This window comes from Haliaeetus albicilla, chromosome 12, assembly GCF_947461875.1.
Source record: "Haliaeetus albicilla chromosome 12, bHalAlb1.1, whole genome shotgun sequence".
In the NCBI taxonomy this organism is placed as follows: domain Eukaryota; kingdom Metazoa; phylum Chordata; class Aves; order Accipitriformes; family Accipitridae; genus Haliaeetus; species Haliaeetus albicilla.
The window spans coordinates 22,350,251-22,374,054 of NC_091494.1; the positions used below are offsets into that span (position 1 = coordinate 22,350,251).

General features: G+C 38.5%; 1 protein-coding gene across 1 annotated transcript in view; it reads left to right on the forward strand.

Moving 5' to 3' along the window:
* The window catches only part of MCTP2 (multiple C2 and transmembrane domain containing 2), a 106,343-nt gene that overhangs the window by 67,037 nt on the left and 15,502 nt on the right, over positions 1-23,804 (forward strand). Inside the window, exons 17-18 of the mRNA XM_069798502.1 lie at positions 14,405-14,527; positions 17,406-17,447. Of these exons, the coding sequence (XP_069654603.1) occupies positions 14,405-14,527; positions 17,406-17,447 (165 nt within the window). The remainder of the gene's footprint in view (positions 1-14,404; positions 14,528-17,405; positions 17,448-23,804) is intronic.

Below are 23,804 nucleotides of genomic sequence, written 5' to 3' on the forward strand. Positions count from 1 at the left end.
GAGAAGCTTATGGGTAAAATTCCCAAAGATTGGCATGGATTTGCACTATGCAAGCTGTATGGAAAAAGGCATACAGCTCAGCCAAAAAAAAAAAAAAAAAGGTAGGAAACCCACAGTATCTGTTATGAAAAAGGTATGTATTAGGAAGTGAAATTGTCGTTAAAAGTAAAAATTCTTCTACTTACTTAGTGTGCTCTTTTTTCCCCAGAACCCTAGGTATATTGATTTTCTTTCAGTCAGGATATGCTTGGTTTTGTCTCATTATTCACATTACTTTGACCTGGCACCTCTTAGAAAGTACCTTAGAGCACTTAGTTTTACAGGAAGATTGTAGATGTTGACTATTATCTCCCTTGTCATTGGTAGAGCAACCCTAGCAGTATTTTGTGGTTTTTCTCCTTTTTTTTTTCAATTTCTAAAAAGGCAAATCCTTTATTTTTAACATAGATGTAATCTTAGAACAGTGCATTCCCTTGAAATATAGAGGAAGTTGTCATTGTTTTTGTTTTTTTCTAAATAAGGGAATAAGTAGTGACATGTCTGTAGGTGGTTTAAATCACTGTAACTCCATTAACTTTGGCAAGCCTATTTTATTTAACATCAGTTAAAAAAAAATGTCCATCCTCATTTTAGGGCAAGTCCTGAGTAGGAGTAGCAGGTTTCCTGAAAAGGAGGAAAATCCTGTAGGTGGCGATGGACCCTCACAAATGATCCAGCCCTGGCATTCAGGCTTTTGTCAGATTTTTCTGGCAGGTTTTCTTTCTCTTGCTTGAAATGTTTTATTTTTAATTTAATTCACCCGTTCTCTCAGTGCTAATCTAACACTAGTTGCAGAAATCTTGACAACTGGAAGAAATTTCCTATTTGAAGGTAATGCAACATTTTGGTTTTATGATGGAGACAGATGCACCTTGAGGGGTTTCTCTTACAGCATTCTACTTCTTGTGGGTTTTTTTTCCTGTGTGTTTTTTTGTTGTGTTTTTTTTTTTTTTTTTAAATAAGAAAGAGTTGGATCCTTTACAAGATCTGAAATAAAAGGGGATTAGTATAGAAGCTACAGAGCAAATACTTTCTTTTAAAAGCCTGCTCTCTTTTACTTTTCTTCACTAGCAAGTAAGATGTGCTTTGTTAGAGCTTAGTCTTAAGCAACCAGGAAGTTCTGGGGTTGTTTAAGGATAGCAATAATAATAAAAATACCCTAAATCAGGATATGTTCCTTCCTTCTTTTTTTTTTTTTTTTAAGCATTCATTAGGAAATAAACCTGGAGCGATGGGATGACTGCAAAGTCCCAGAAATCTGTTTTTTAAAAAATCTGTACTATTAATTATTAATACACTTGACTACTGCTACAGTAAGGATTACACTGCTACCAATACCATCAACAGAGTTTTGATCACTTCCCCTACGACTTCATGAAAATTATATCTATTAGTCTTAATTGTGACATCCACACTGTAGTCAAGCTTAGCTTGGTTTCAGGTGCGTTTTTTTGCTTTAATTAAAAGCAGTGCTGTGATTTTGAGAAGTGTTAATAAATATGTAAAACATGTAGTGTTTTGTACTAGTCTAATATGCTGATTTATTTTAGCCTCAACATTATCCATGTAAAGTCAGCATGTTTACTGAAAGATGAGTGTCATATGTGAGCAAAACTCTCCACTGAAACAGCCTTATCTACTCTGCTAGCTCAGGTTCAGAACTTTCTACTTGCTTTTTGGGAGAAGTCACCGTCTTCTGTGCTTTCCTTCAGCTTTCATCTTTTAATGGAAGAGAGGAGCTGCACAGCTCTGTATCAAAGCCAATTGTCAACTTTCATTAGCTGTAGTCTATTGTTTGTTCAGATTAGAAATAACTGCATTACACTTTGACTTTGAAGGCTTGTTTGTTTTTAAATATACTAGGTATATGTGACCTTTTTGTCATCTGTGATGCACTCGGCTTGACAAATTTGAGATACACATTTAAACAGCAGCAAAAACTATTTGTAATGCAGGCACTTCACAACAGGCACTTTTTGTAGGTCTGGAAAAGTAAAACAAAATCCTGCAGCTAATACAAAGTATAAAATACAAAGTATAGTACACAGTTAATAGATTCATATCAAGTATTGTTAGCTAGTGCTGTACTTCAAATACATTGCATAGGGGGAAAAACCCCACACTGCTTAGTGAGAATGCAGCACCCGTTATTTAGCAGTGGGTGGGAATCCAGTTAGCTGGTCTTAAAAACCCATTATGCATTGTCCATATGAGAACTGTTCAGATGTGGCCTCTGTCAAAACATCGTAGCAAGGAAGTCTAATTCCATTTAAAAAAATGCGCTAAGCAAATTTTCTTAAAATGTTTAGAATATTAAATGAGAAATGCATAATTGGTAACAGTGATATTAGCAGGGGTTTTTGGTGTTTTGTTTTGGTTTTTTTTACTGCACATGCCCATCAGGAATTAGATGATGACTTGTTCTAGCAGTTAAGAAAACTTCCCCAGATACTTCCCTGTACACATTAGGGAAAATTGCTTGCAATGATATATTTCAATTTCCTTAATAAACTGGACCTGTCTTCCTAATTCCCTCTCCCTCAAGTCCCTCTACGGGGGTTAAGAAATGAAATATTTTGAAATTATTATTAGACAACATTTTCTATGAATAAAAAATTAATCTGTGCTTTTTAAAAAATAGATTTATATTCCAAAGCTGGGAAATAAACAGTGGCAGTAGAAAGGAAGTATGAGATTAATAAAAATGAAGACATTTTGCAGACCTACTCTGGCTTGTTTTAATTTTTTTCTTTTTTTTTTTTTTCCTGGGAAGTAGTACTTCTGTAGCAGCATGCATTGCAATGGCTTTCCTGCTTTGTATTTTCAAAGTTGTATGAATACTAGCAGAGATAGCGGTCCTTTAGTGCCCAGCGAATACTGTCTTACACACTGATACCTATAGTAATGCATACAGAGTGACTATGAGATCAAATGCTCTGGTTAAAAAGCCTTAGGGAAGCATTATGTGTCTGAGGTCTGATCTATTGTCTGGGAGGTCGGAGAGTGTTAATGCACTCTGCAAAGATTAGACTCCCTCTCTAATTGCTCCAACACTTCCTTAAAGGATTTAAACAGTCAGGAAAGGTGATGCTCCTTGTCAATTTTTGTCTTCTGACAGCCGTTGAAGTTTATCTGTCTTTCCGCGGAGACCACTAGATCACGTAAACCAGGCAATGTCAAAAGCATGAACCCTGAATTAGGACTGAGAGCAACGAATGCCATTATTTTACAACTACATTATTTCAGCTTTTAAATACTTTAAGGGTTGGTGACCAGATCGCTCTTATGTGCCATGCCATTTACATTTGGTGATGGGAACTCCCAAAGTCCCATGAAAAGTTTAACTGGCTGAGTTTGATGAAAAGTCACCCTTTTAATTCTGAAGTGGATCACATTATTGTCTGCATCCCTTATAGCACGGCTGGTGTGTCCCCACCTCATCTCTGTGGTACTGAGCCGGTGCATGTAACAGGCACTGCTGTTGGATGTCGTACTGCTTATTTATCTAAGGGCAGCGCTAAGTCTGAGCTACTGTGAGGCACTCCTTGCTATTTACCCCCAAATTTTCCTTTCCCTCGCTAAGTCTGACAAGGATTTGGTTCACAGAGCCTAAATCATGGACAAAAAAAATGACTCAGAAATCTGGTAAAGCTCGGGCAGGAAAGTTTTTATGCTGCTTAACCAGCATATCCACACTGGCAAGTACCTGACCCTGTCACTGGTTTTACAAAGCAAAATAGAAATTTGTCCAATGGATCAGAACCACTTAAAAGAACCAGATTGTTATTGTGTAATCTAGCTATTTGAAAATCACTTTGAAGCACCAAATAGTTTTTTTACTGGTTTAGAAGACTAACCTGTTGTAGTGGCTTATGTTTGCAAAGGATGCTTCCTTTGCTTGGAAAAGCACTTTAAGAGCAAGAGATGAAAAAGGGTGAATGTTATTGAGAAAGGAGAGGCACAGTTCAACCCTGAGAGAATTTAGAAGACTTAATGTTTCTGCAACAAGGCCATGGTATCCTAACGTTGACAGTAGGGTAACATTATTGTAACGAGAGTGGAATTTGACCCATCTTTTTAAAAATGACCATTCCTGTTTCACAAACAGATGTGAGCGTGCCCTGTTTCCCTGCAGCTCATGCAACACAACAGGTCCTGCCGAACAGAGAGCTGTCCTGTAATTATTTTTTCTGGTGGATCAGAAGCTTTTTAATCTGAGATAGTGTCTGTGTTTTTGCTAGTCTTGCAGCATCTAAATGTTGTTGGTGTATACAATCCATTTCACACATATAAATGTATAAATATGACCTATATAAATATACATATATTTAATGCCCCTTTTCTAGACTCTGAGCAGATGACTAATACAGCTGTTCAAAGCAGAAAAGGAATTTTTTTTTTCTTTTTTTTTCCTTTAAAAAAAGCCCTCTTGGCTCTGAATCGGAAATTGAGGAGCAGAATTCATCAAGTGTATTCTGATCGTTCTCACGTGGGTAGTTCCTCCTTCCCTTCCTGCATAGCATGTTCCTTTGCACTGTTGCTATATTACATGAAATGTTTCATCTGTATATAAAAATTAAAAATTCAAACAAAAATCTGGCCCACATGAAGAACAGGCCCTTTGGGCATATGGTTCATTATGCATATTCGTTTAATTACTAAAACACTTGGGATGTCTCTACTGCCCTTGCTTTCAACTTGTAAAGTTGGATCTGTTCTGCAGCACAGAATATGTTGAACAGGCATGTGTCATAAAGGACTTCAGTTTTTCCTACTTAAAACTCTATATAATGTTCTTGGCTGGATTGTTAGAATTTACTGAATATTAGTTCAATCCACTGCATCAAAACAGCAGTTTGGGATCTCTTTTTCCTTAACACCTTCCCTAACCCCCAAAAGGCAAGGTTTACAGTGGTTAGTTCAGAGTTGTGTTTAGTATCAAAGTAATGTGAGACTAAGGATTTAGATTTCAGGCACATTCCCACAAAGCACCTAAAGTTGCATGTTGAAGCTGTATAACTTTTATTAGCTAAGAAGGGATTGCTGTGATAGTGTGACTTTAATTGATTTTCAGGGCAAACAGGTGGTGATGGTTTAGGCATCCCCTAGTCTCCTGCCATTCCTAATTTGGAGCTGCACATATAATAGCTTTATTAAAATAAACAATCTTCTGGCTTTAGTTTTACCCGAACAGCTGCCTGAAATTGCGAGAGTCTTGCAACTTTTTTTTTAGATTGTTCTGTATTTTGGAAAGCAAGATGCTATAGGTCTGCTAGTGGAAAATCTCTATTACATAGTCATGCTGGCAATACTTAGGATTTTTTTGTGTTGCTGCTGTTGTAGCTAGCTTACAATAGTAACATATTTATGGTACAATTACAGCGAGTCTCCCAGTCATCTTCGTGCATTTGTTCTGTAATGCAGCAATTTTGTCACACTGCAGATTATGAACCTGCTGAAATTGTGTTTAAGTGTGTTGTAATCACTCTCACTGTTCTTGGTGTCCACTGTGTGTGTCAGGTGTGGGGAGGGCTGGGGTTCAATTGCAATTTTTGCTCTCCTCTTGACTGTGGGAAATGGGTCTCAGGTAGATAAAGAGACCTTCTGGGCTCCGGCACAGGGCTCTGGTAGGGAATCCCATGTACAGCGTAAGGAAAGAGACTAATCTGAAGTTCTTTGCCTTAAAGGATGTCATCTTACTGGTTTATATGCGCTTCATAGGTGGTTTTAGATTTCTGGTTTTGTGATCTGGGTTCACTAGGATTTTTTTTATTTTAATTTTTTTTTAATTTAATTTTTTTGCCCCTTCTGCTTTTTTTTAGTCTGGAAACATTTCTTTAGGACCAGAGGTTTTGGAAAAGGGTGTAATGGACAGTTTTGCAGTGTTAGTGTGTACAAGCATCTATTTCTCATTTTGGTGGGTTTACTGCAACCTGATTTTTAATTTATTTTTTCATGCCATAGCTAGAGACTGCTAGGAAAGTAACCTTATGTGCGATCCTCCTGCTACCGAATACTGAATTAAGTCTAATCAAACATACTTGCTTTATTAGAGAGCCCGTTTTCCTTTACTCACATAGCTCTAATATACACTATGAACGTGAAGGAGGAAGTCATTAAAGTAGTTTAAACATATCGTTTATGCCTCCCATTTGCTACCAATTGTAACCCTCTGTTGAGGGCCCAAAGTTAAAGAACGCTTCCACCAAATAGTCTTCCTACTCGCTGTACAATTACGTCACCATCTGACCCTCACTGCTACTGTTTCTCACAATGTTAACAAATATATCTCCAAAGTAAGTGGACATTTATAAGCATAGCCAATGATAAATTTTTTCATGACCCTTTTAAGGTGTTCACCTTATCCAGAATAAATAAAATTAACCTACATTTTTGCCTCCTTTTAATAGCACAGATATTTTTTTCTGACACTTTTTGGAAGAATTATTTACTATAAGATCAGGCTTTTAACTTGCATAATGCCTGCCTTCTCTGCAAATAGATCATAACTTTCTGTATGAGAGTAATTCCAAAACTATAACCCTGCTGATAAACAACCAAAACATTAGAGATAAAAATGACCATTTAATTTAGCTACAATATAAAACAACAGATTTTTAAAATTTTTTTTTGGCATGCCACCCCCCCTTTGTTTTAGGATCTTCCCCCATAGCCTTTGTCTGTGATAGTTACCCCTTTAGAAATAACATGCAGATTTATTCCCCTGACCTACTCCCAGCAGATTACCCCAAAAGATAGAAAACTGTTGTAATATTTTTTCCCCTGTTTTTTCAATTTTAAGCTTTATAGCTTGAGGGTCTTAACTGTATTTTACTTGGCACAGGAAATGTAAAATATGTTAGATAAAAACATGAGGGAAAAATTAGACCAGTCAGCATGCCAGCAAACAGCTATTTCTTCAGTGTCTGCAGCCTAAAAGGATTTGAAATCTTTTACCCTAAAACTGTTGTACGTACATAAATATAGAACCCAAAACTTGTGTTGTTGTAGTTGGTTTTGTTTTGATTAACCTCTTTTGGGGTTAGGGATAAAGAAGAAGTAGCAGCCACCAGAAAACTGTATAGAGACACCCCATTAGACATGTGGTGGGCTGTTAGGCTTTGGGGTCTGAACGTATGTGTCTTAAAGGACAAAGACGACAACCCCAGACACACACCCTTTTGGGTTGAAAATTATCATCCACGCGGACCAATTTGACAATCTTCCAATAGCTGGAATGCAATGTATATATCTTAACTTACATATAAACTTAACAGGCCATAAGTTCAGTGAAATAAACTTGAACCAAGAGGCTCTTCCCTGACCCCTCATTAAAGAAAGATCTCTAAGGATCTTGGTTTTAATTTCCTAGGCTGGCTAATCTCATTAATGTAACCAAAATAACCAAAATAAAGGAAAACCCTCACTTTTTACTTAGTTTGATTTTATTTTCTTGTTGTTTATCTCTTTCTGATTCCAGACATTGTTATGAATAAATAGATCCATTGAACATGTTAATGACAAAAGTAATTCAGGATCAGAGTGCAGATGTTTTGTAAGTGTTTGCAGTCTTAAGCATAGCATCCCAGCCTTCCCTGATGAAGTTACCGATGACAGTGTCCCAAGAGGATGGGGCAGAACAGACTGTAATATTGTCAACTTTTCTGATTTCGCTCTGACTTTTGCAGAATAACATGCTTTTTCTTACAGTGCCATTTCTTAGAGTCCTGTGATTGCACATGAATTACAGCTTTCACTTAAAACACAAATGAGTTTCTACTCCCTAGCAGCAGCAAAGAAAATGAGACCCCCCTGAAGAGTCTAAACCAGTGATAAAAAGGCCCTAACACATATTGACTTAAACAGTATGAGATTTTTCGTATGTTCTTCAGCGATTTTTTCGTTGATTGTTTTATGTCTTATTTTGTTGGGAGTGGGGGACATTGGGCTTTTTCTTTTCTTTTGGACATTCAGACTGGCGTTAAAATTGTGGCCCTGATGACCACAGTTCCTGTTCTTTGAAGGCTTTATTCTATCGCTCCTTTTCCTTGTTGCATCCTCACAAGTAATGTAAATTGTCAAGCACGGGTTGGGTTTTCCCCCCCTTAATGTCACCCTGGGCCACTTTCTCAGCAAGCTGCAGCTGGGACAAGCAGAGATGGGACATGTGGGTACGGCAGCAGGGCATGGCTTTGCAGCTGTGTCATTTAGCCTACACAGACAACTGAGGCAACTGAGGTGGGTACGCCTGGCCACGTTTTTTCAGTTACCCAAAGCATCTTCTGAAAAAAAATCAGGTAGATCTACATGGTAGCAAATTGTACAAACATATCTTTTATTCCTATTTGTCAATGCTGCACCGTCATGCCTGTAATACAGACTGAGTTATTTTGGGGCACAATTTGATGTTTTGCTTCGGCTTTGGGGTGTTTAGATGGATTTTTTCGGTGTGTCTGTTTTTAGAGTCCAATTGTGTTTGCACTTGCAACAGAGCACTTGTGTAGAAGAGCTAAGCTTTTTGCCTGTGATATGCCCTTAAAAAAATTAGTAAGTTGTACGCTGTTGTGTGGAGCAATGCAGAGATAATTTGTAATGTGGCATAAATATTTAAAGACCTCTATTCCTTCAGGTCATTTTTGATTTTGGTCATCACCGTTCAATACAATGCACGTTTCATATTGCTGTTGAGATGCTCTGCGTTCTTTTGCTGGGGACACGAAAAAGCAAATTGAATCTAAAGTAAATGGGTTTCTTCTGACAGTGCTGGTTTATTTAAGTATAATTTCTCTTCCTGCCACATTTTTTGTTACTGCATCGCAATGAGGGAGCAACTCTGCTCACAACCGACCCCTCCTTGAGCTCCAGCTTGGTGGTTATGAAGTGGCACAGGAGCACTCTCAGCTGGCCATGGCACGGTGAGAGAGCATCATATGGATGCGGGAAGGAGAGTATTAGTAAGAGCCATTATGGAATGCATCTATCTATGGAAGAGGATCTGTTCTTAAAAAAGAAAAAAAAAAATCTTAGGGAAAGGGCCTTTAGTAGGAAATACATGCTACGTGACTGCCTCAACCTTTATTTGCCATGCCCTGAGGTGGGGCTGTATTAGACTAATTTCCATAATTTTAATAGGCTTCTTTTTTTAATATTCTCACTAGTCCAAGGCACAAGCCAGCCCAAGAGCACAAGCCTTGTTACTGCACTCACATCAGGCTAAGCCCACACCATGTACCCTGATTTTTGTTAGTGTGGGCTCAGCACCATCGTGTTCATGCATCCATATTGCCCGTATCTGGAAGAGATGCCTCCATTTATACAGATATATATACACATATGCACAAATGTACTGCTCTATGTGAGTGTGTTCATTCTCTCCTCTACTCTTTTACTCTCCCTTTCTAAGGGCAGGAATAAGTATCTGTCAGAAATAATTTGTTGTCGACAGGCTTATTGCCTCCAAGGGATTCGAGTGCCCTTTTGGGGAGCCAGTATCTTACATTATTGGCTAATATCCTGTATTTTGTTTGGGGCAGAGGGACTGAAAGCTTTAAAAAAAAATGCTAGAGAGTTTGTCCCTGAATATTTAGCTGCAGAAATTTCTTCTTTTTTATAGAGTCCATTTGTGCATACATGGCAACTTGAGACTACATAACCCAGAGATATAAGTTAAAAATATGTAATTCCTCTCCCCTGTAAATAAAGGGGAGCACATCTTTGTGTCTCAGATCAAAGTCAGTGTTTTGGTTTAGTGCAAAACATGGACATTCACAGCAGTATCAGCTCAAGTTTTTCTCCTGGCTTCGTGAATTGCACGGACCGTCCTTATAAATTGCAAGGAAACTTTTGACAAAGCTGTTAGTAGTTTAGAGTTTGGTTAAATTGTGTGTGGTTTTGAAACTTGGAGTTTCAAATAATATTTTTCACAGCTCTGCTGATGAGGCATTTCATTAGCATTGGAGCCTACGCTGGCTGAGAAAATAACCTTTTACCATAGGTTCCTTGCATGCATTTAATCTCCTTTCACTTTTATTTTTTCCATCTGATGGACTGTATCCCTTTACTTCTCCCATCACTGTTGTTTTCCAGGAATTATTCTGTCACACAACACAGTATCTTACTTCTCCACAAAGACTTAGCAGGTCAAAAAGAGCCTGCTTTTTAGTGTTAAAAAAATTATAATTACTGTGTAGAAAAATTACACAGAAAATATTAGGCTTCTAAACCTCTTAAAACTGTTCTATCCCATGACTGTGGGTTTGCTGGTGACAAATGTTTTATGGGCATACTTTAGTAGACACCCGTCTAAAATCTGTTCTTAATAGTCAGATCCTAAATTGGAACCAGAGGGGCAGAAAAACCAGATTTGAAACGTGTTTCTAAGGGTTTGTTTTTACTTTCAGTTGAGACTGCCTTCTCTCATCTTTTGTACTGCTGTCAAAAGGGCCACTCTCATGGTTGTTCAAACTCCATGCTTCTTGACAGGAACAGTTGGACCCCTCTTCAATGATTTTCAGATGAAACAGCTTCCAAACCTCCAGAGCTTTAACTTGTAGTTATTAGGCCCTTTGAAATAGCAACACATTAATCAGCTGAAATCAAGTGGTCCTTTCTCCAAGGCTGTGATATTGCCATTCTCTTCTAGGTAGAAGTCTAGTCTAAATATTAGTTTCAAGAGATCTTTTTTTTTTTTTTCTTTTTTTTCTTTTTTTTCCCTCTAGACATGTCTATCCCATTTCTGTTTCTATTTTGATCATTGTTTTATAATGCTGTGAATTAAATTGCTCAGTTCTATAATAGGCTTTTATACTCTCAAATTGCATTAAAAGAAGTAATGCAGAAAGCTAGCTCCCACTTGTTTGACTTTTATTTTAGAAGTTGGCTACTGTCCTTTTAGCTTCTCTCATGCACAGTATGAAGCCCAGTAGAAAAGGTATCAATGATGTAATGGATTATGTCTGACAGAACTTGGTCTAATGATGATGTGAAACATCGAAAAAAGTATGGTTTCTGTCCTTGACTTCTGTGTTATTGAGCAAGTGATCTGAACATGTTAATGACTTCCCTTACCTGTCTATGTATTAGGCAAAAGACAGATTGGGGATTACAAGAAATCAGAAAGATATTGTTCCTTGCAGTAGCCATTATATACATGCGCAGCTGAACCGTTCTTGAGTTGTGGCAAAAAGTATTGCTAAGAAAATAATTTGGGGAGGGTAGTGCAGGAGCTTCTCCCAGGCATTAGGTATCACTGGGGAGAAAATAAAAACATGCATGATTCAGAACCTTGTAATTTGAGGAGTGGGTGTCTATATCACAGGGCTGCTGATGCTGTAGTCAATGTCAGGGACCTGCATGAGAGTTGATAAAATAGGACATGGGCCTGTTTGGGAACTGCTTTGAAAACTGGTGCTGCAGACGACTCAAAAGGCTGTTAGAATGCAGAAATATTTCTATTCGCTTTATAAACACCCTCTGAACTTTTATTATGTACTGTACATTCACAGCAATCATTTCCCATACCTCCAAGGCTAAATAATTTCTGAATAGCTAAATCAATTTGTCTTGTGTCTGCATTGTGTCACAGTAAGGAAAGTTCCCTTTACTGCGGCTGTAGCTGTAAAGCAAGTCTTCTTAAGGAGATGTGGGAGCTCTATCAAAGCATCTCTGCCGGAGTTATAACTCAGCAACGGATTAATCAGTCAGCATTAGGAAGGAAGCGACAGTATGCCTCAGCTATCAATTGAGACTACAGTGAGATTTTTGTAATTAAGTTTTAAGTTTTATTTAAGGTCTGAAACTTAATGATACACAAAATGTACTGTTGGATCTAAAATCACCAAGGTCTTGATTTTGTATCTTGCCTAAATGACCTGTGATTGCAAGGTTGTATTATACTTGCAACTGAGCAGAGTGATGTTCATATAGGATGGTGACAGATGCACTAAAATTGGTTCAAGTCCTGCAATTGAATGAATGAAGAGAGGTTCTTCAAGAGCTTCATTGACTCCTGTAGGACTTTGCCTAGCTGACTGCTGGTGGAATCTTTTTGCTGTGTTAAGAGAAGAATGGGTTTGCTAATACCCCAGGGAGATGATGTAAATGCGACCTCCTCCAACAGGCTGAAGCAAATGTTTTAAATTAATACCTGGCAGTATGAATTTCCATGAAGGAGTTTACATAAGGATCAGATGTATATTTATATGTGTGTCTGTTTTTATCTATCTCTATATAACTGAGATAGATACCTATACAGATATCTACAATAACAGGTCCTTGTTCTTTAGAGTGACATTCGAGGTAGGACGGAAGGTGGTATCACCTTCACTTTGTCTTACAAAGCAAGTAGAGATTCATCCAAGGGAGTTGGATTAGCTTCAGAGGAACTTCTTCAGCTTAGAACTTTTCATTTATGGAAGACTTTTTAGCTTGGAATATCACAGTTTTTGAAGTCTTCATTAACCAAAGCCATGCAAGACTCCTGTAAGACAGATCAAGTACCATACCTTCTTGGCCAGGATTCTTCTGTTTCTGCTACCTTGCTTACGTATGAAATGTGACTGTTGGAATCATTATCACTTCTAATTTTTTAGTTTGTTGAAAAGCAGGATCAAAAAGGAAAAAAAAAATCAAACCCAAATCCTATGCTGCAAATCAATAGTATAGGGATATATTGTCTGGAGGTCAGCCCACTTTATAAATGAATATATCTCAAAGATTGTTTTACTGGCCTACAAATGCCAAGAACAGGATAACAGTCTAATTCCTTGCATAGCAACAGCTTACATAAAATCAGGTTCAATCTAGAAAATGTAACTGCTGTTTGCGCAGGGTTATGGATACAGTCATTTTTTCTTGGTTTATGTTTGGCCCCTGGTAGATATTAACTGGCCATTTGTCTGATGTCAGACAAGTCTTTTTGTTTAAAAGTTACAACAGCTGCTGTTTTGTAGGGGTATAAATTCTCACCCCACTAAATGCAGTGGGAAGTGCTTCTTTGGTACAGTGTGGTTAGACTTTCAGGTCCATAACACAAAATACATTGCCATAAATATCCCATTTTGTAAGTGCCAGCATTGCCTTTATATGTAGCGTCTGACGGGCCAAGAATGAAGGGAGGTAGAGATTTAGCTTTCTGGTCACCCATAGAGTTTTCCCTTTGTTGCAGTTTGAGGTATATTAACTGGGTCTGACTCATTTTCACCTACCTGTATTATTCTAAAAACATGATTTTTATTTCTGATCATTCCAGGTTTCTTTGGGGGAAGAAAAATCAGATAAATATGTTTGTGCCTTGTCTTTAAAGGAGATTGTTTAAAATAGCTTCAAGTTTCTACCAGCATTAGGCAGTTCTCCTGGAAACACTATGTGTGAGTAGAAAAGGAAATGGGATCACAACATGCATTTTATGGCAGTTCTGGATTTAGTTTATTAACTTTGCATTGCCAACCACTCCAAGTTTGCAGTCCGTTCAGGTATCATTGGTACTTGTAAGATAGGGCTGCAGTTTGGCTTGGTATAATTTTTTTTGAAAATCCTAAGTAATTTTTAAATCCCCATCACATTAGTTACGTGATTTGCCAATCCAGTTTGCAGAACAGAACTTCAAAATTTGGCTTCTGGTTTTGCTATTAGTGGATTTTGTCAGATACCACTCCAAACACATGAACTCATACCATTTCTGGGCAGAAAGACTCCAAGCGGCCAGTGAAATCAGAATATGCTGTGCTAAAAAATGGCAAGGTTGTGAGATTGGAGTCTAGGCTTACTGGATCCCTTTCCAAAATAATGCAGCACATGCTATCTAGAGCCTTGCCTCCTGGAAGGTGATGGTCCTTTCCCTGTGCTGCTATGCTGAGAACATAGGTGGGTTAACGGTGAAGATGCATTTGCTGATCATCCCCTGTGGAGTGACAAGGGAGCTGGGTGGCTCCTGTTGCACAAGAAGAAGAAACTCTCCTCTAGCCTTGTGAAAGACCCCCTGGTAATTAGGGTTTGATGAAGTGGAGCAGGTTTACCTCTTAAGTGGGTCTGTTATACACTAGCACTAAGGACAAAAGGCTTTCAGGCTTGAGGGGGTCCCAGGAAGGAGTGAATAAAGCCTTCGGACTACCCTTATGTTGTGGCCTTGTACTTCACCAGAAATAGAGGAGGAGAAGCTAACAAATGGCAGCCTAATGGATTCCAACAGAATAGAAAGAGAGCATGCTTTGCGAGCGGATTTTCTTTGCCAAAAAAAATAACATGAATGAGGTTAACAGAGATTCAAGGATGAATGTACATAGGGATAATGACTGAAAGGCCTTCTTAAATATCTCTCTCTTTAAACACTTGTATGTGTTCCCTTCTGCTGCTTTTTTTCTCCCAGGTATTTGTGGTCACTGTCTGGAGTGTGGAACTGTACATGGTGCCCCTGGCTCTGCTGGTGCTTTTTGCGTACAACTTCTCCCTCGTCACAACGGGGAAGGTCAACAACACGCAAGATGCCCAGGCAAGTAAAGTGGCAGTAATGTTTCTGGCAGCCCCAGCTTGAATTTGCCCTTGAGCAAAATGTCATGCATTTTAATGGTATTAAGCTAGTTGTGTAGCTAAACAGCATTTTTATTTTGAAGTTACTAAGAAGAAACCTCAACCCTCTCAATTTTCATGATTCAATTCAAGCAATAAACCATTCAGAGTAGTAGGAGAAGACGACAAGAGTGTGTAGGAGGGGGATTTCACTTACTAAATAACTACAAAGGTTTGTAACTAAATTAAATTAAGAAAGACTTACAAAGTGACAAGTTCCTAAAACCCGTGCCCCTACTGCTCTTAGGCTTTGCATCACACTGATGATTCACGATTCACAGAACAGGAAAGTCAATAGAAGCTGAAAGAGAAGTTAGTTGTTTTTAAACCTTGTCCTGTGATCCGAGACTTTAAGAAGCCCTTATTCATCCCCCCCCACGCCTCACTTTTAAATGACAAATGCTTTTTTTTTTTTTTTTTCTACGGAAATGTAGCCTTCAGTTTTTGAACTCTGAAAAGATTTAAATATAAAAATAATAAGAACATGTGTGGCAAAGTGCTACTGTTGGGGTATGAAATGCTGTTTGATGTTGCCCACTGTCTTTACTTACATAACAATGGTAATTACAGTTAGAAATGAGAGCAAATTCGTGGATGTTCATAATACTCTGCTTTTAAATGTGTAATAAGCACAGTAATGAAATACAGGCTGAATTATAGCTTCCTTATAAATTTTGATAAAAAGACAATTGACATTTGTACTCATGAAGAATACCTTTACCCAAACAAATCAAGTGGATTCCATACAAAGAAATAATATCCTAGAATGAAAAAAGTCAATAGCTGGTTTATTAGTTTTAGCAAGAAAAGCTGCTCCTAGTTCAGTTTTCGTCTGTTCCCAAGTGGAAGGATTGTTTAAAAATACGGAAAGTTGCATTATCCAGACTAGGACATAGACTTGATTTGAAAACAAATGGTAAAAGAAATGCTTTTCTCTAATTTCATCCAAGTCCAGAATAATGTAAAAAGATATTGTGTGTCTTCAGTGACTACTTTATTCATCAGGAAAATGAGAACTTCTCATGTGAGAAAATCCCAGGCAAACAGATGTTTTTGTTTTTAATGCAAAAGGTGGTATAAAATAGTAACTTAGCCAGAAAAAAATACACAGAGAATACCTTTCAGCACCCATCACTCATCCTGTCATGAATTTGTTGCATGTTCAAGTGAGGGGAGTCTCACATAAGTCAGCAAAACTGAGCAGTACATCATTTAAGTGGATACTACAGAAATGCTATATCTGAAAATACAGGTTAATTGTAGTAATACTGAAGAAAGATCCATCAGAAAGTTGGCCTTTTTCCTGATACACAAACTGTAAGCAATGCGATGCTGCGAAATTCAGGGGTGCATTTTGCATAAGCAAAGTTACACATCTGCCTAAGTGCTTTGCAGGATTGGGATCATATGGAACAAGTAGTCAAAATGCCTTTAATATTACCTGATTTCTTTTTTATGTGTGTCTATGATTCTAACCATCTGTAGGTCAAAAATAGACAATCAGGTGCTACCCCTAGTCACATCTGTCCTGCATATGAGAAAAGGTTTTCTTCAAAATACCGATGCTTTTTACACAGTCATTTATTTATTTTTTGCTTCTTCAGACCTTGGCTGCACATGCACTTTGGTTTTTCTGTGCCAGCATGCACTTTTCGTGTACATAGAGGAATGCGAGCAACAGTCTTTGCAAAAGTGGACCCCAAATTCTTTCTGATTTCTGTGCTATAAAATGGAAATAACAGTATTAACCTTGTACGCATGATCCAGTTGCCAGGAGGCTAAATTCGTGAATATTGGCAAAATGGTTTATGATTTACAGATGGGGAGCTTCTATAGAAATGTAAACCACAATCAGTGTTAATTCAGCCGCTCAGGGTATTCCAGAGAGCCAAAGAGTAAATGTGGGTATCTGAGCTCTCAGTATCTTCTGCATACTAGATGCAACTACTTTTCGGGGGGGTGGGAGGGGAGGGGGACCCAAGAAAAAAACCCAACAACCCTAAACCAAAACAACAACACCCACCCCCAAAACCCAAATCCAAAACATCTTTTGATTGTGAGTCTTCACATTCTTTGCATGTTTGCTGTATTTAAACTTGTAGTACACTGATTCAAATGTACCTATTAAGTAACCAAGAAAAACTTGGAGGACCCTGTTAAAGGCTCAGCTTATTGAATACCTGAACTGAAAGCAAAGTGCTCCTGATTTCAAGCTTTAGCCAAGTCTTTTGTTTTCTCCCCTACCTGTCAGCATAGCAGTTAAAGGGAGCAAATAATGCTGCATAGAAATCTGACTGTGATTTGTGAGATTGATTATGTTCATACTAATGTATTTTCTGAAGTCTAATGTTTCAGTAATGGCCCTAAAGGGAGGGAACAGTCATTGTAGCAGTGAGGATGGAACAAGTTGAGTATAGAGTCCTCAGCCTTGACATACCGGCTGGTTCATTTGTCAGACTAAGAACAAAGCTGTTTACAGACAGTAAAAGTCAGCAATGAATTTGAAAGCTCGTTGCCTTCAAACTACTGGACACAGCCACTAATGCTTTATTTAGACTTAAAATTTGTATAGGGTATTGCATGCTTTGTTCAGGATATTACAAAAAAAAAAAAAAAAAGAAGTCCTTGAATACAAAACGTTATTTCTGAAAGGTGAAAGTGGTAGGTTTTTTGATGACTTGCAATAGAAGTGGGAGAAAACTGTATAATGAAACGTTGTGGGAGTATCAGAAGCTTTTGAATATTGGCTGTCACTGGAAAATAAGCTTAGTGTTTTGTAATATGGACATCTGCTTTTGCAGGAGCTTATGGGCTTGGATGAAGATGAGGATGAAGATGATAAGGTAAGCATGTCTCACAATTGTGTTAGCTAGAATCAGAAGGAACATAGGAGAGCAAAACCCCACCATTCTATCTCCATGAGATCTTCATTTATTATCTGTATTAACTGGGAAAACAATTGTTACCAGTTTGCTGATTGGCAAATTTGAAAGTATGAAAAGATTGGTTTATGTAAAATTCCATAGCGGTGTTACCTACGTGAGACTTCTGAACGTTAATGGAATCTGAGCAGTCCCCAGTTAGTGTTTAAAATCATAACAGGCACATGTTCATGTATGTGCATTTATAGGTATGTGTATGGGTGGATGAGGTGCAAAGACATGCATGAGTATGTAAAATCCTCCATCACTTCCATTTTGAGTGTTGGATGACATTCTGTACTAATGGCTTTCCCCAAATGATTCGGGATTTCCATTTATGTAGGCCAGAACTGGTGTGATTTGTGGAGGACTGGTTAGAATTTTCTCAACATTTCTTTCAGAGCCTGGGAAAAAAATGGTTTTAGTTCATCGTCTGAAATGTAGAAAGAATTGGAATTGGCAAGGCCTGTTTTTTATTTTTATTGGAGCATACTTACTCATTCTTCTCACTATGAAAAATTCATTGGATTTTTTTTTTTCCAAGTTTATCAAACCAGTGACAAATGATAAAAGGATTAGAGGGCATGACATTTGAAGAAAGATTAAGAGAATTTAATGTATACAGCTTGAAAAAACATAAGTAAGTGAAGGAGGATCTGATAATCTATAAATACTTAAAAGCTAAAAGGTGAGGAATTATTTAACGAGCAACAGCATGCAAAGGAACATTAGCTGTTAGGAAGAAAATGTTCACAAGGCAATGTGAAACTTTCAAATTGCATGCAAAGTTAATAAGACTCTTCTTGAATATTCTATGTTTTAAAAGTGTTACAGTGAAATTGTTGATCATTGAGAACTAAATCAATACCACAGTTAGCAAGTGCACCTTAACTCTTCTCAGTCACAGACACTAGAATTGAAGCTCAGCAGACTAATTGATGGGAATAGTTATTTAAATTTAACCTGCTCTTCTGTGGTGGTTGTATTTTAATGAGCAACCAGAAATCTGTCAAAGTTATAAAGTGAATTTTAGACAATCTAGTTGAAGATGATCAGAGGGCTGGAGCACCTCTCCTATGAGGACAGGCTGAGAGAGCTGGGGTTGTTCAGCCTGGAGAAGAGGAGGCTCCAGGGAGACCTTATAGCAGCCTGCCAGTACCTATAGGGATGCTGCAGAAAAGCTGGAAAGGGACTTTTTACAAGGGCATATAGTGATAGAACAAAGGGCAGTTCTAAACTGTTTTAAACTGAAAGAAGGTAGATTTAGATTAGATATATGGAAGAAATTCTTTACTGTGAGGGTGGTGAGGCGCTGGAACAGGTTGCCCAGACAAGTGGCCAGGCTGGATGGGGCTTTGAGCAACCTGGTCTAGTGGGAGATGTCCCTGTCCATGGCAGGGGGATTGGAAATAGGTGATCTTTAAGGTCCCTTCCAACCCAAACCATTCTATGATCCTATGAATTACAGGTTTCTTGCAACACACAATTGTTTAAATGTTCTCATTTATAATTCACTCTTTGCATCGTAAAATTGGTCAACTAAGTGGACCAATGTCTGGAACTCATCAGAAATTGCTAAATGGAAGTTGCATCTTTTTCAAAGGAATAATGTGTATCTCTAGAAGTCTGTAATTTCTATTTTGTGGGTACCCGAGGCTAGACACATGTAAACATTGACCCTGCATCTTATTCGTGTGATCCCTAAAGGTGTAACTTATTCGCTGGAACCAATCCCATTTACTTTCTTGTTTTTTAATAGTCGTCTTTTTCATTTGCAAGTGCTGAGGTGGGAAAAAAAAGTAGAAATGTATTAAATACATATTTAATCCTCTGTTTCCTGTGCTGTGCAACAGATTCATTGCTGCAAAGCCAAAATATTCTACGTTACATTTACCCTAGATTTAACCACAGTGACTTTGGTTCTCTCTACAAATACAGCTGGGTCACTTAACTATGGATCTAACCACTGCATTTTTGCCACACACTTCCCCTGCCACCCCCCCCATCTAAACAACTTCACTGTCATTCTCTTTCGTGGTTTCTTTTAACTAATTATGCAGGTTTGTGAAAACTCTTGAGAGTCAATGTTGAGCTGCTGATGATTTGGCCCTACCATTTTGTAACCAGCGTTGCCTCTATCTCCATTTCATGCATGCACAGTGACTCTTTGAAATGGAGAGCTGGCAGCATTGGCTAAAGCTACTCACAGTAGACAACTCCAGTAGGCTTTCTCATCAAGGTAACACTTTATATCCCAACATTACAGCAATAATAATTCATAACTTTTATTAATTGATATACTAGTGTTATGGGCCTATGGAATTCTGACACAGAATTACCAGGAGAGAGAATTGCCAGCCACTACATGTGTCCCATGTCAAGTGCTGTGCAGCATTGCTTTAATGTCTTTGTCCTGTCCTGAGTATATAACCTTTGCGTCAGTGATAGACTATGCTTGCATTCTGATGACTTGCATCTTTAAGTACATTGGGTTATTCTAAGTGACTTTTCCAAGTCTGAGGGTGGCCAATGCTCTCTAGGGAGTGTAAGAAAAATGTAATTTTATGACATTATCTCATGGCAATGTCAACATTTAAACAGACAACTATACTTTAAAAGAAGTCTGTGTATTTTTTTTTCCCCTCCCTAATACAAGAGCTCCTAAAGTCGAAATCTGCTAGTTGGGTTGTGGTATACGAGGTCACCGTTTCTGCTTCCTATCATCATGCTGTACCAAAATACTTGCACACATAGCCTTTCTGGGTTCTGCTGCATGTCAGACATAACAGACCATGCTTCTGGGAATTGTAACACACCCTCTAAGAGATGAATTGTTTACAAATTATAAATACACAGACACTTAGTTCAAAAACCCAAGAGCAGATTAACTCCCTCCACCTAAACTATCTGTCTTAAATGACAGGGCTTAATTGCCAGCTCCCCCTTTCTTTCCCCCTCTCCCCTCCCCAAATACCAGCATGGAGGACTGTAAAAGATAAGAGAGCTCTGTCCCTTTGGCACAATTTGTTCAGTGGATGAATGCCTTCTCGGATTTGTGCCATCTTGGACATGGAGTTCAGGCTGCATCGTGTCAGCTCTGGGGTCTGTCAGGCTGCCTGAATAAGGATTGTTTTAAAATTACATCACCGAAATATCTTTTGCCTGTCAGTAAAGGTATAGACAAGTTACATGCAGCTTAGTGTAAGTTGTCTGATTGTTGACCATTTCTATTTATTTTACTTTTTTTTTTTCTCTTTTTTTTTTTTTCTTTTTTGACAATGACTGTAGAGCTTCAAGAGCAGGCAGTTATCCTGTTGAATGAGTGTATCATAGCACCCGGCTGGAAAGAGTCTTGGAGTCTTCTCATGATCTTATGTTGTCTGGATAAAAGATTGCATCTCTTCCAAAACAGACAAAACTTAAATTACTACTATTGCCAGGTCTGGTAACTGATTCAAAAGAAAATCGGAGGCAAAACTAAATCAACAATTCCTGCTTTTTGGTTTTTTTCCTTTGAGGGTTTGTATCCGGTGGTGAGCCAGCATAGCCCTGCTTGGCTAGTGGGATGCAATAGGGAAGGATCAGATGACACTGTGGCTTTAAGCCAAATTATTTGGCAACTTCCAAGAAATGTTTAGTATCTCATGTATTGGAAAAAAGAAAAGTGGGAAAAAATCCCCAAAGAAGAAAAATCCAATGTTTCTAATGTAGGAAATTCTCTGTCAAAAATAGGTACCAAAAATATACAAAGTTTCATGAACACAATTCAAAAAGACTCCAGCTGAACAAATTAAAGTCAAATTCATCCAGTAGCAAACAGCTGACATTTTCCATTTGAGTTAGATTCAGCATGTGGAAACCTTCCGTATGGATCTTATTTGTACGGGTGGATTACGATGAAAATTGCATTAATTTTCTCCACAGTAAAGGTCAGTAATTGAAACATGAACCAAGAGTCTATTGTGTAAGATGCTATATCCCCATACTTAGGAAAGGTCATTCAAGACAATATCATCTCATTGTTTTCTTCCCTAGAAGTATAAATAATTTCATTAGTTTTTCTTTTTCTCTTCAATACAACAATTGCAATATAATATTTCAACATCTCCCATTAAGATTGCTGAAGAGAAATGATGGTAAAGACTTGAAAATACCCCATGATACACAGGGTAAGTGCAGACTAAAAAGGAGCACCCACCTTCTCCACAAAATTATGGGCAAGATCGTGTCCTAAAAACCCCACAAGGTATATGTTTGTGTAGACGTGGTCTCCCTTAAATTGCTGTTCTTCCTTCGGTTGGCTCTTTGTAGCTGCTCTCTCACTGCTTCCTCATGAGCACAGACCATGAATACATTAGTGATGGAGAAGCCTAAGGGACAGATTCTGCTACTTGCCTGAGCTATGCTCACTGCAAAGCTGGAGGGTGGGACACTTCTAAGCGCACATAAACATCTGGTCTTGCAACCATCTTGACTAAAGCGTAATACAGGTTTCCAGGTATCACTTAAGACACAATTATAGCTTCTGTAAGTTTTCTCCAAGCTTCTTATTAACCTAATCAACTTCTGGTTAAGACACAGTGCAGGGGTTGCTCTGGTTGTGCTTTGCTCTTTGCTTGGGAGCCTCCTGTGTACAAGAAACAGGAAGATATATGGTCTGTTATTTCTTATTTACACCACAGCATTGTTTAGTACTGCTTTTATCCATAGGCATCCCATAAATTGGCACAATCCTTGCTTCAGCATCATAACTCGTGCATTTGTAGGTTTAGGAGGGATGGGAGAGAGGAGTTGAAAGGAAGGACTTGCAGAGGACTTTTAGATACACTGGGGACTGTGGTATGGCTCTCCTTACATAGAAACCTTAGCAGCCTTATGGCAATCTAAAATTCTCCCTCTTGCCCTGGAGGTAGGTAAGCCAACACTGTAACTTTTCTAAATCTCTGGAGAAATATTACGTAGCACTAGGCAAGTCACTGGGCCGAGCACATAAACCTCAGGGAGTTCTTGTCCCTTAAAAATTCCAACTATTTAAAATGTTGTTAAAATTTATTTTGAATTGGTCAGATATGTGAATAGGTCTTTCTCCTGTACCCCAAATTGCTAAAGATCATTACCTAGATTATAGATGATGATCCAGTAGTTTAAGTCTAATCACCATGCGATTGTTCTTAGGTCTCGTGTATTTCCAGGAGAAAGCACTTATTTTGACCGAAGTTGTTTTCTTTCCCCTTCCCTTTTTTAAATGAAAGATGACTAATGACTTTTTATCTCCATTCAGGCTTCTCTCTTGTTGCTTCTTACGCACATGTTCCTCACCTGAATGGTGTTTTATTCTGTTGTGACTAGCAGTATTACTTTAAAACTTGTAGCAATACCACCAGACTTTGGGTTACTTTACATGTCTATGAAAACGTGAGCAAGTACAGAAAATGCCCCTTAAACACCCTGCATTTCACGCCTGTGCAGAGAGAAAGCAACAGAGTTATGGCCTAAGCCTCTCCACGTAACTGTTTCTTGGCTTGGGCTTAGGAGACTTTTGCCAGTCCTCTGCACAGATGAAATTCGTCTAACATAAGCAAAGAAAGTGTAAGCATTGCTGAACAAGGCGTAAAGTGGTCATCTTCTGCCTTTTAGCCAGTGTTGCCCCAGCCTTAGCTGTAGGATGATGTGCCATTGCTGTTAAAATGTGTCCTTTTAAGGCCGATGGTGCTCTCCTTCATATCAATCTGAAGTGATTCTATTGGCTCTGGTGGAATTATTCCAGATTTCACACCTTTTTAACTGAGAGCATAAATTGACCTGTATGTGTTGCATTTCCTCTATTTGGTAATTATTTCAAGTACACTCAGATTCGCTAAATTTCCACAGCCAGGCAGGCACATTTGCAGCATGGTGTTAATAAACAAAAAATCCTGTGATGCACAGTTTCAGGACTGCACGAGGCAATTGCTCAGAGTTTGGCAGCCATCCTCTCTGGGTACCCGTCCTCCTGGAAGTGCCGAGAAGCCCTCCTTGACACGCAGCAGACATTGCAGCACAGGGCAAGACGGTGACTCAGCAAGGCAGATTGCTGGGTTCGTTTCAGCCGCCTTTGGCTCCCACCGAAGGCAGGATCCAGTTCAAGGTTGCTGTGGTGACTATTTTCAAAGCTCTGCCTGGAATTCATTTTAGCTACCAAGAGACTGTCTGTCACTCCATGGCTACCACCTCCCACAAGAGCTTCATTCTGCTGCTAGACTGAAGCTGTTAGTGAAGTGTTCCCTGCAGACAATAGAG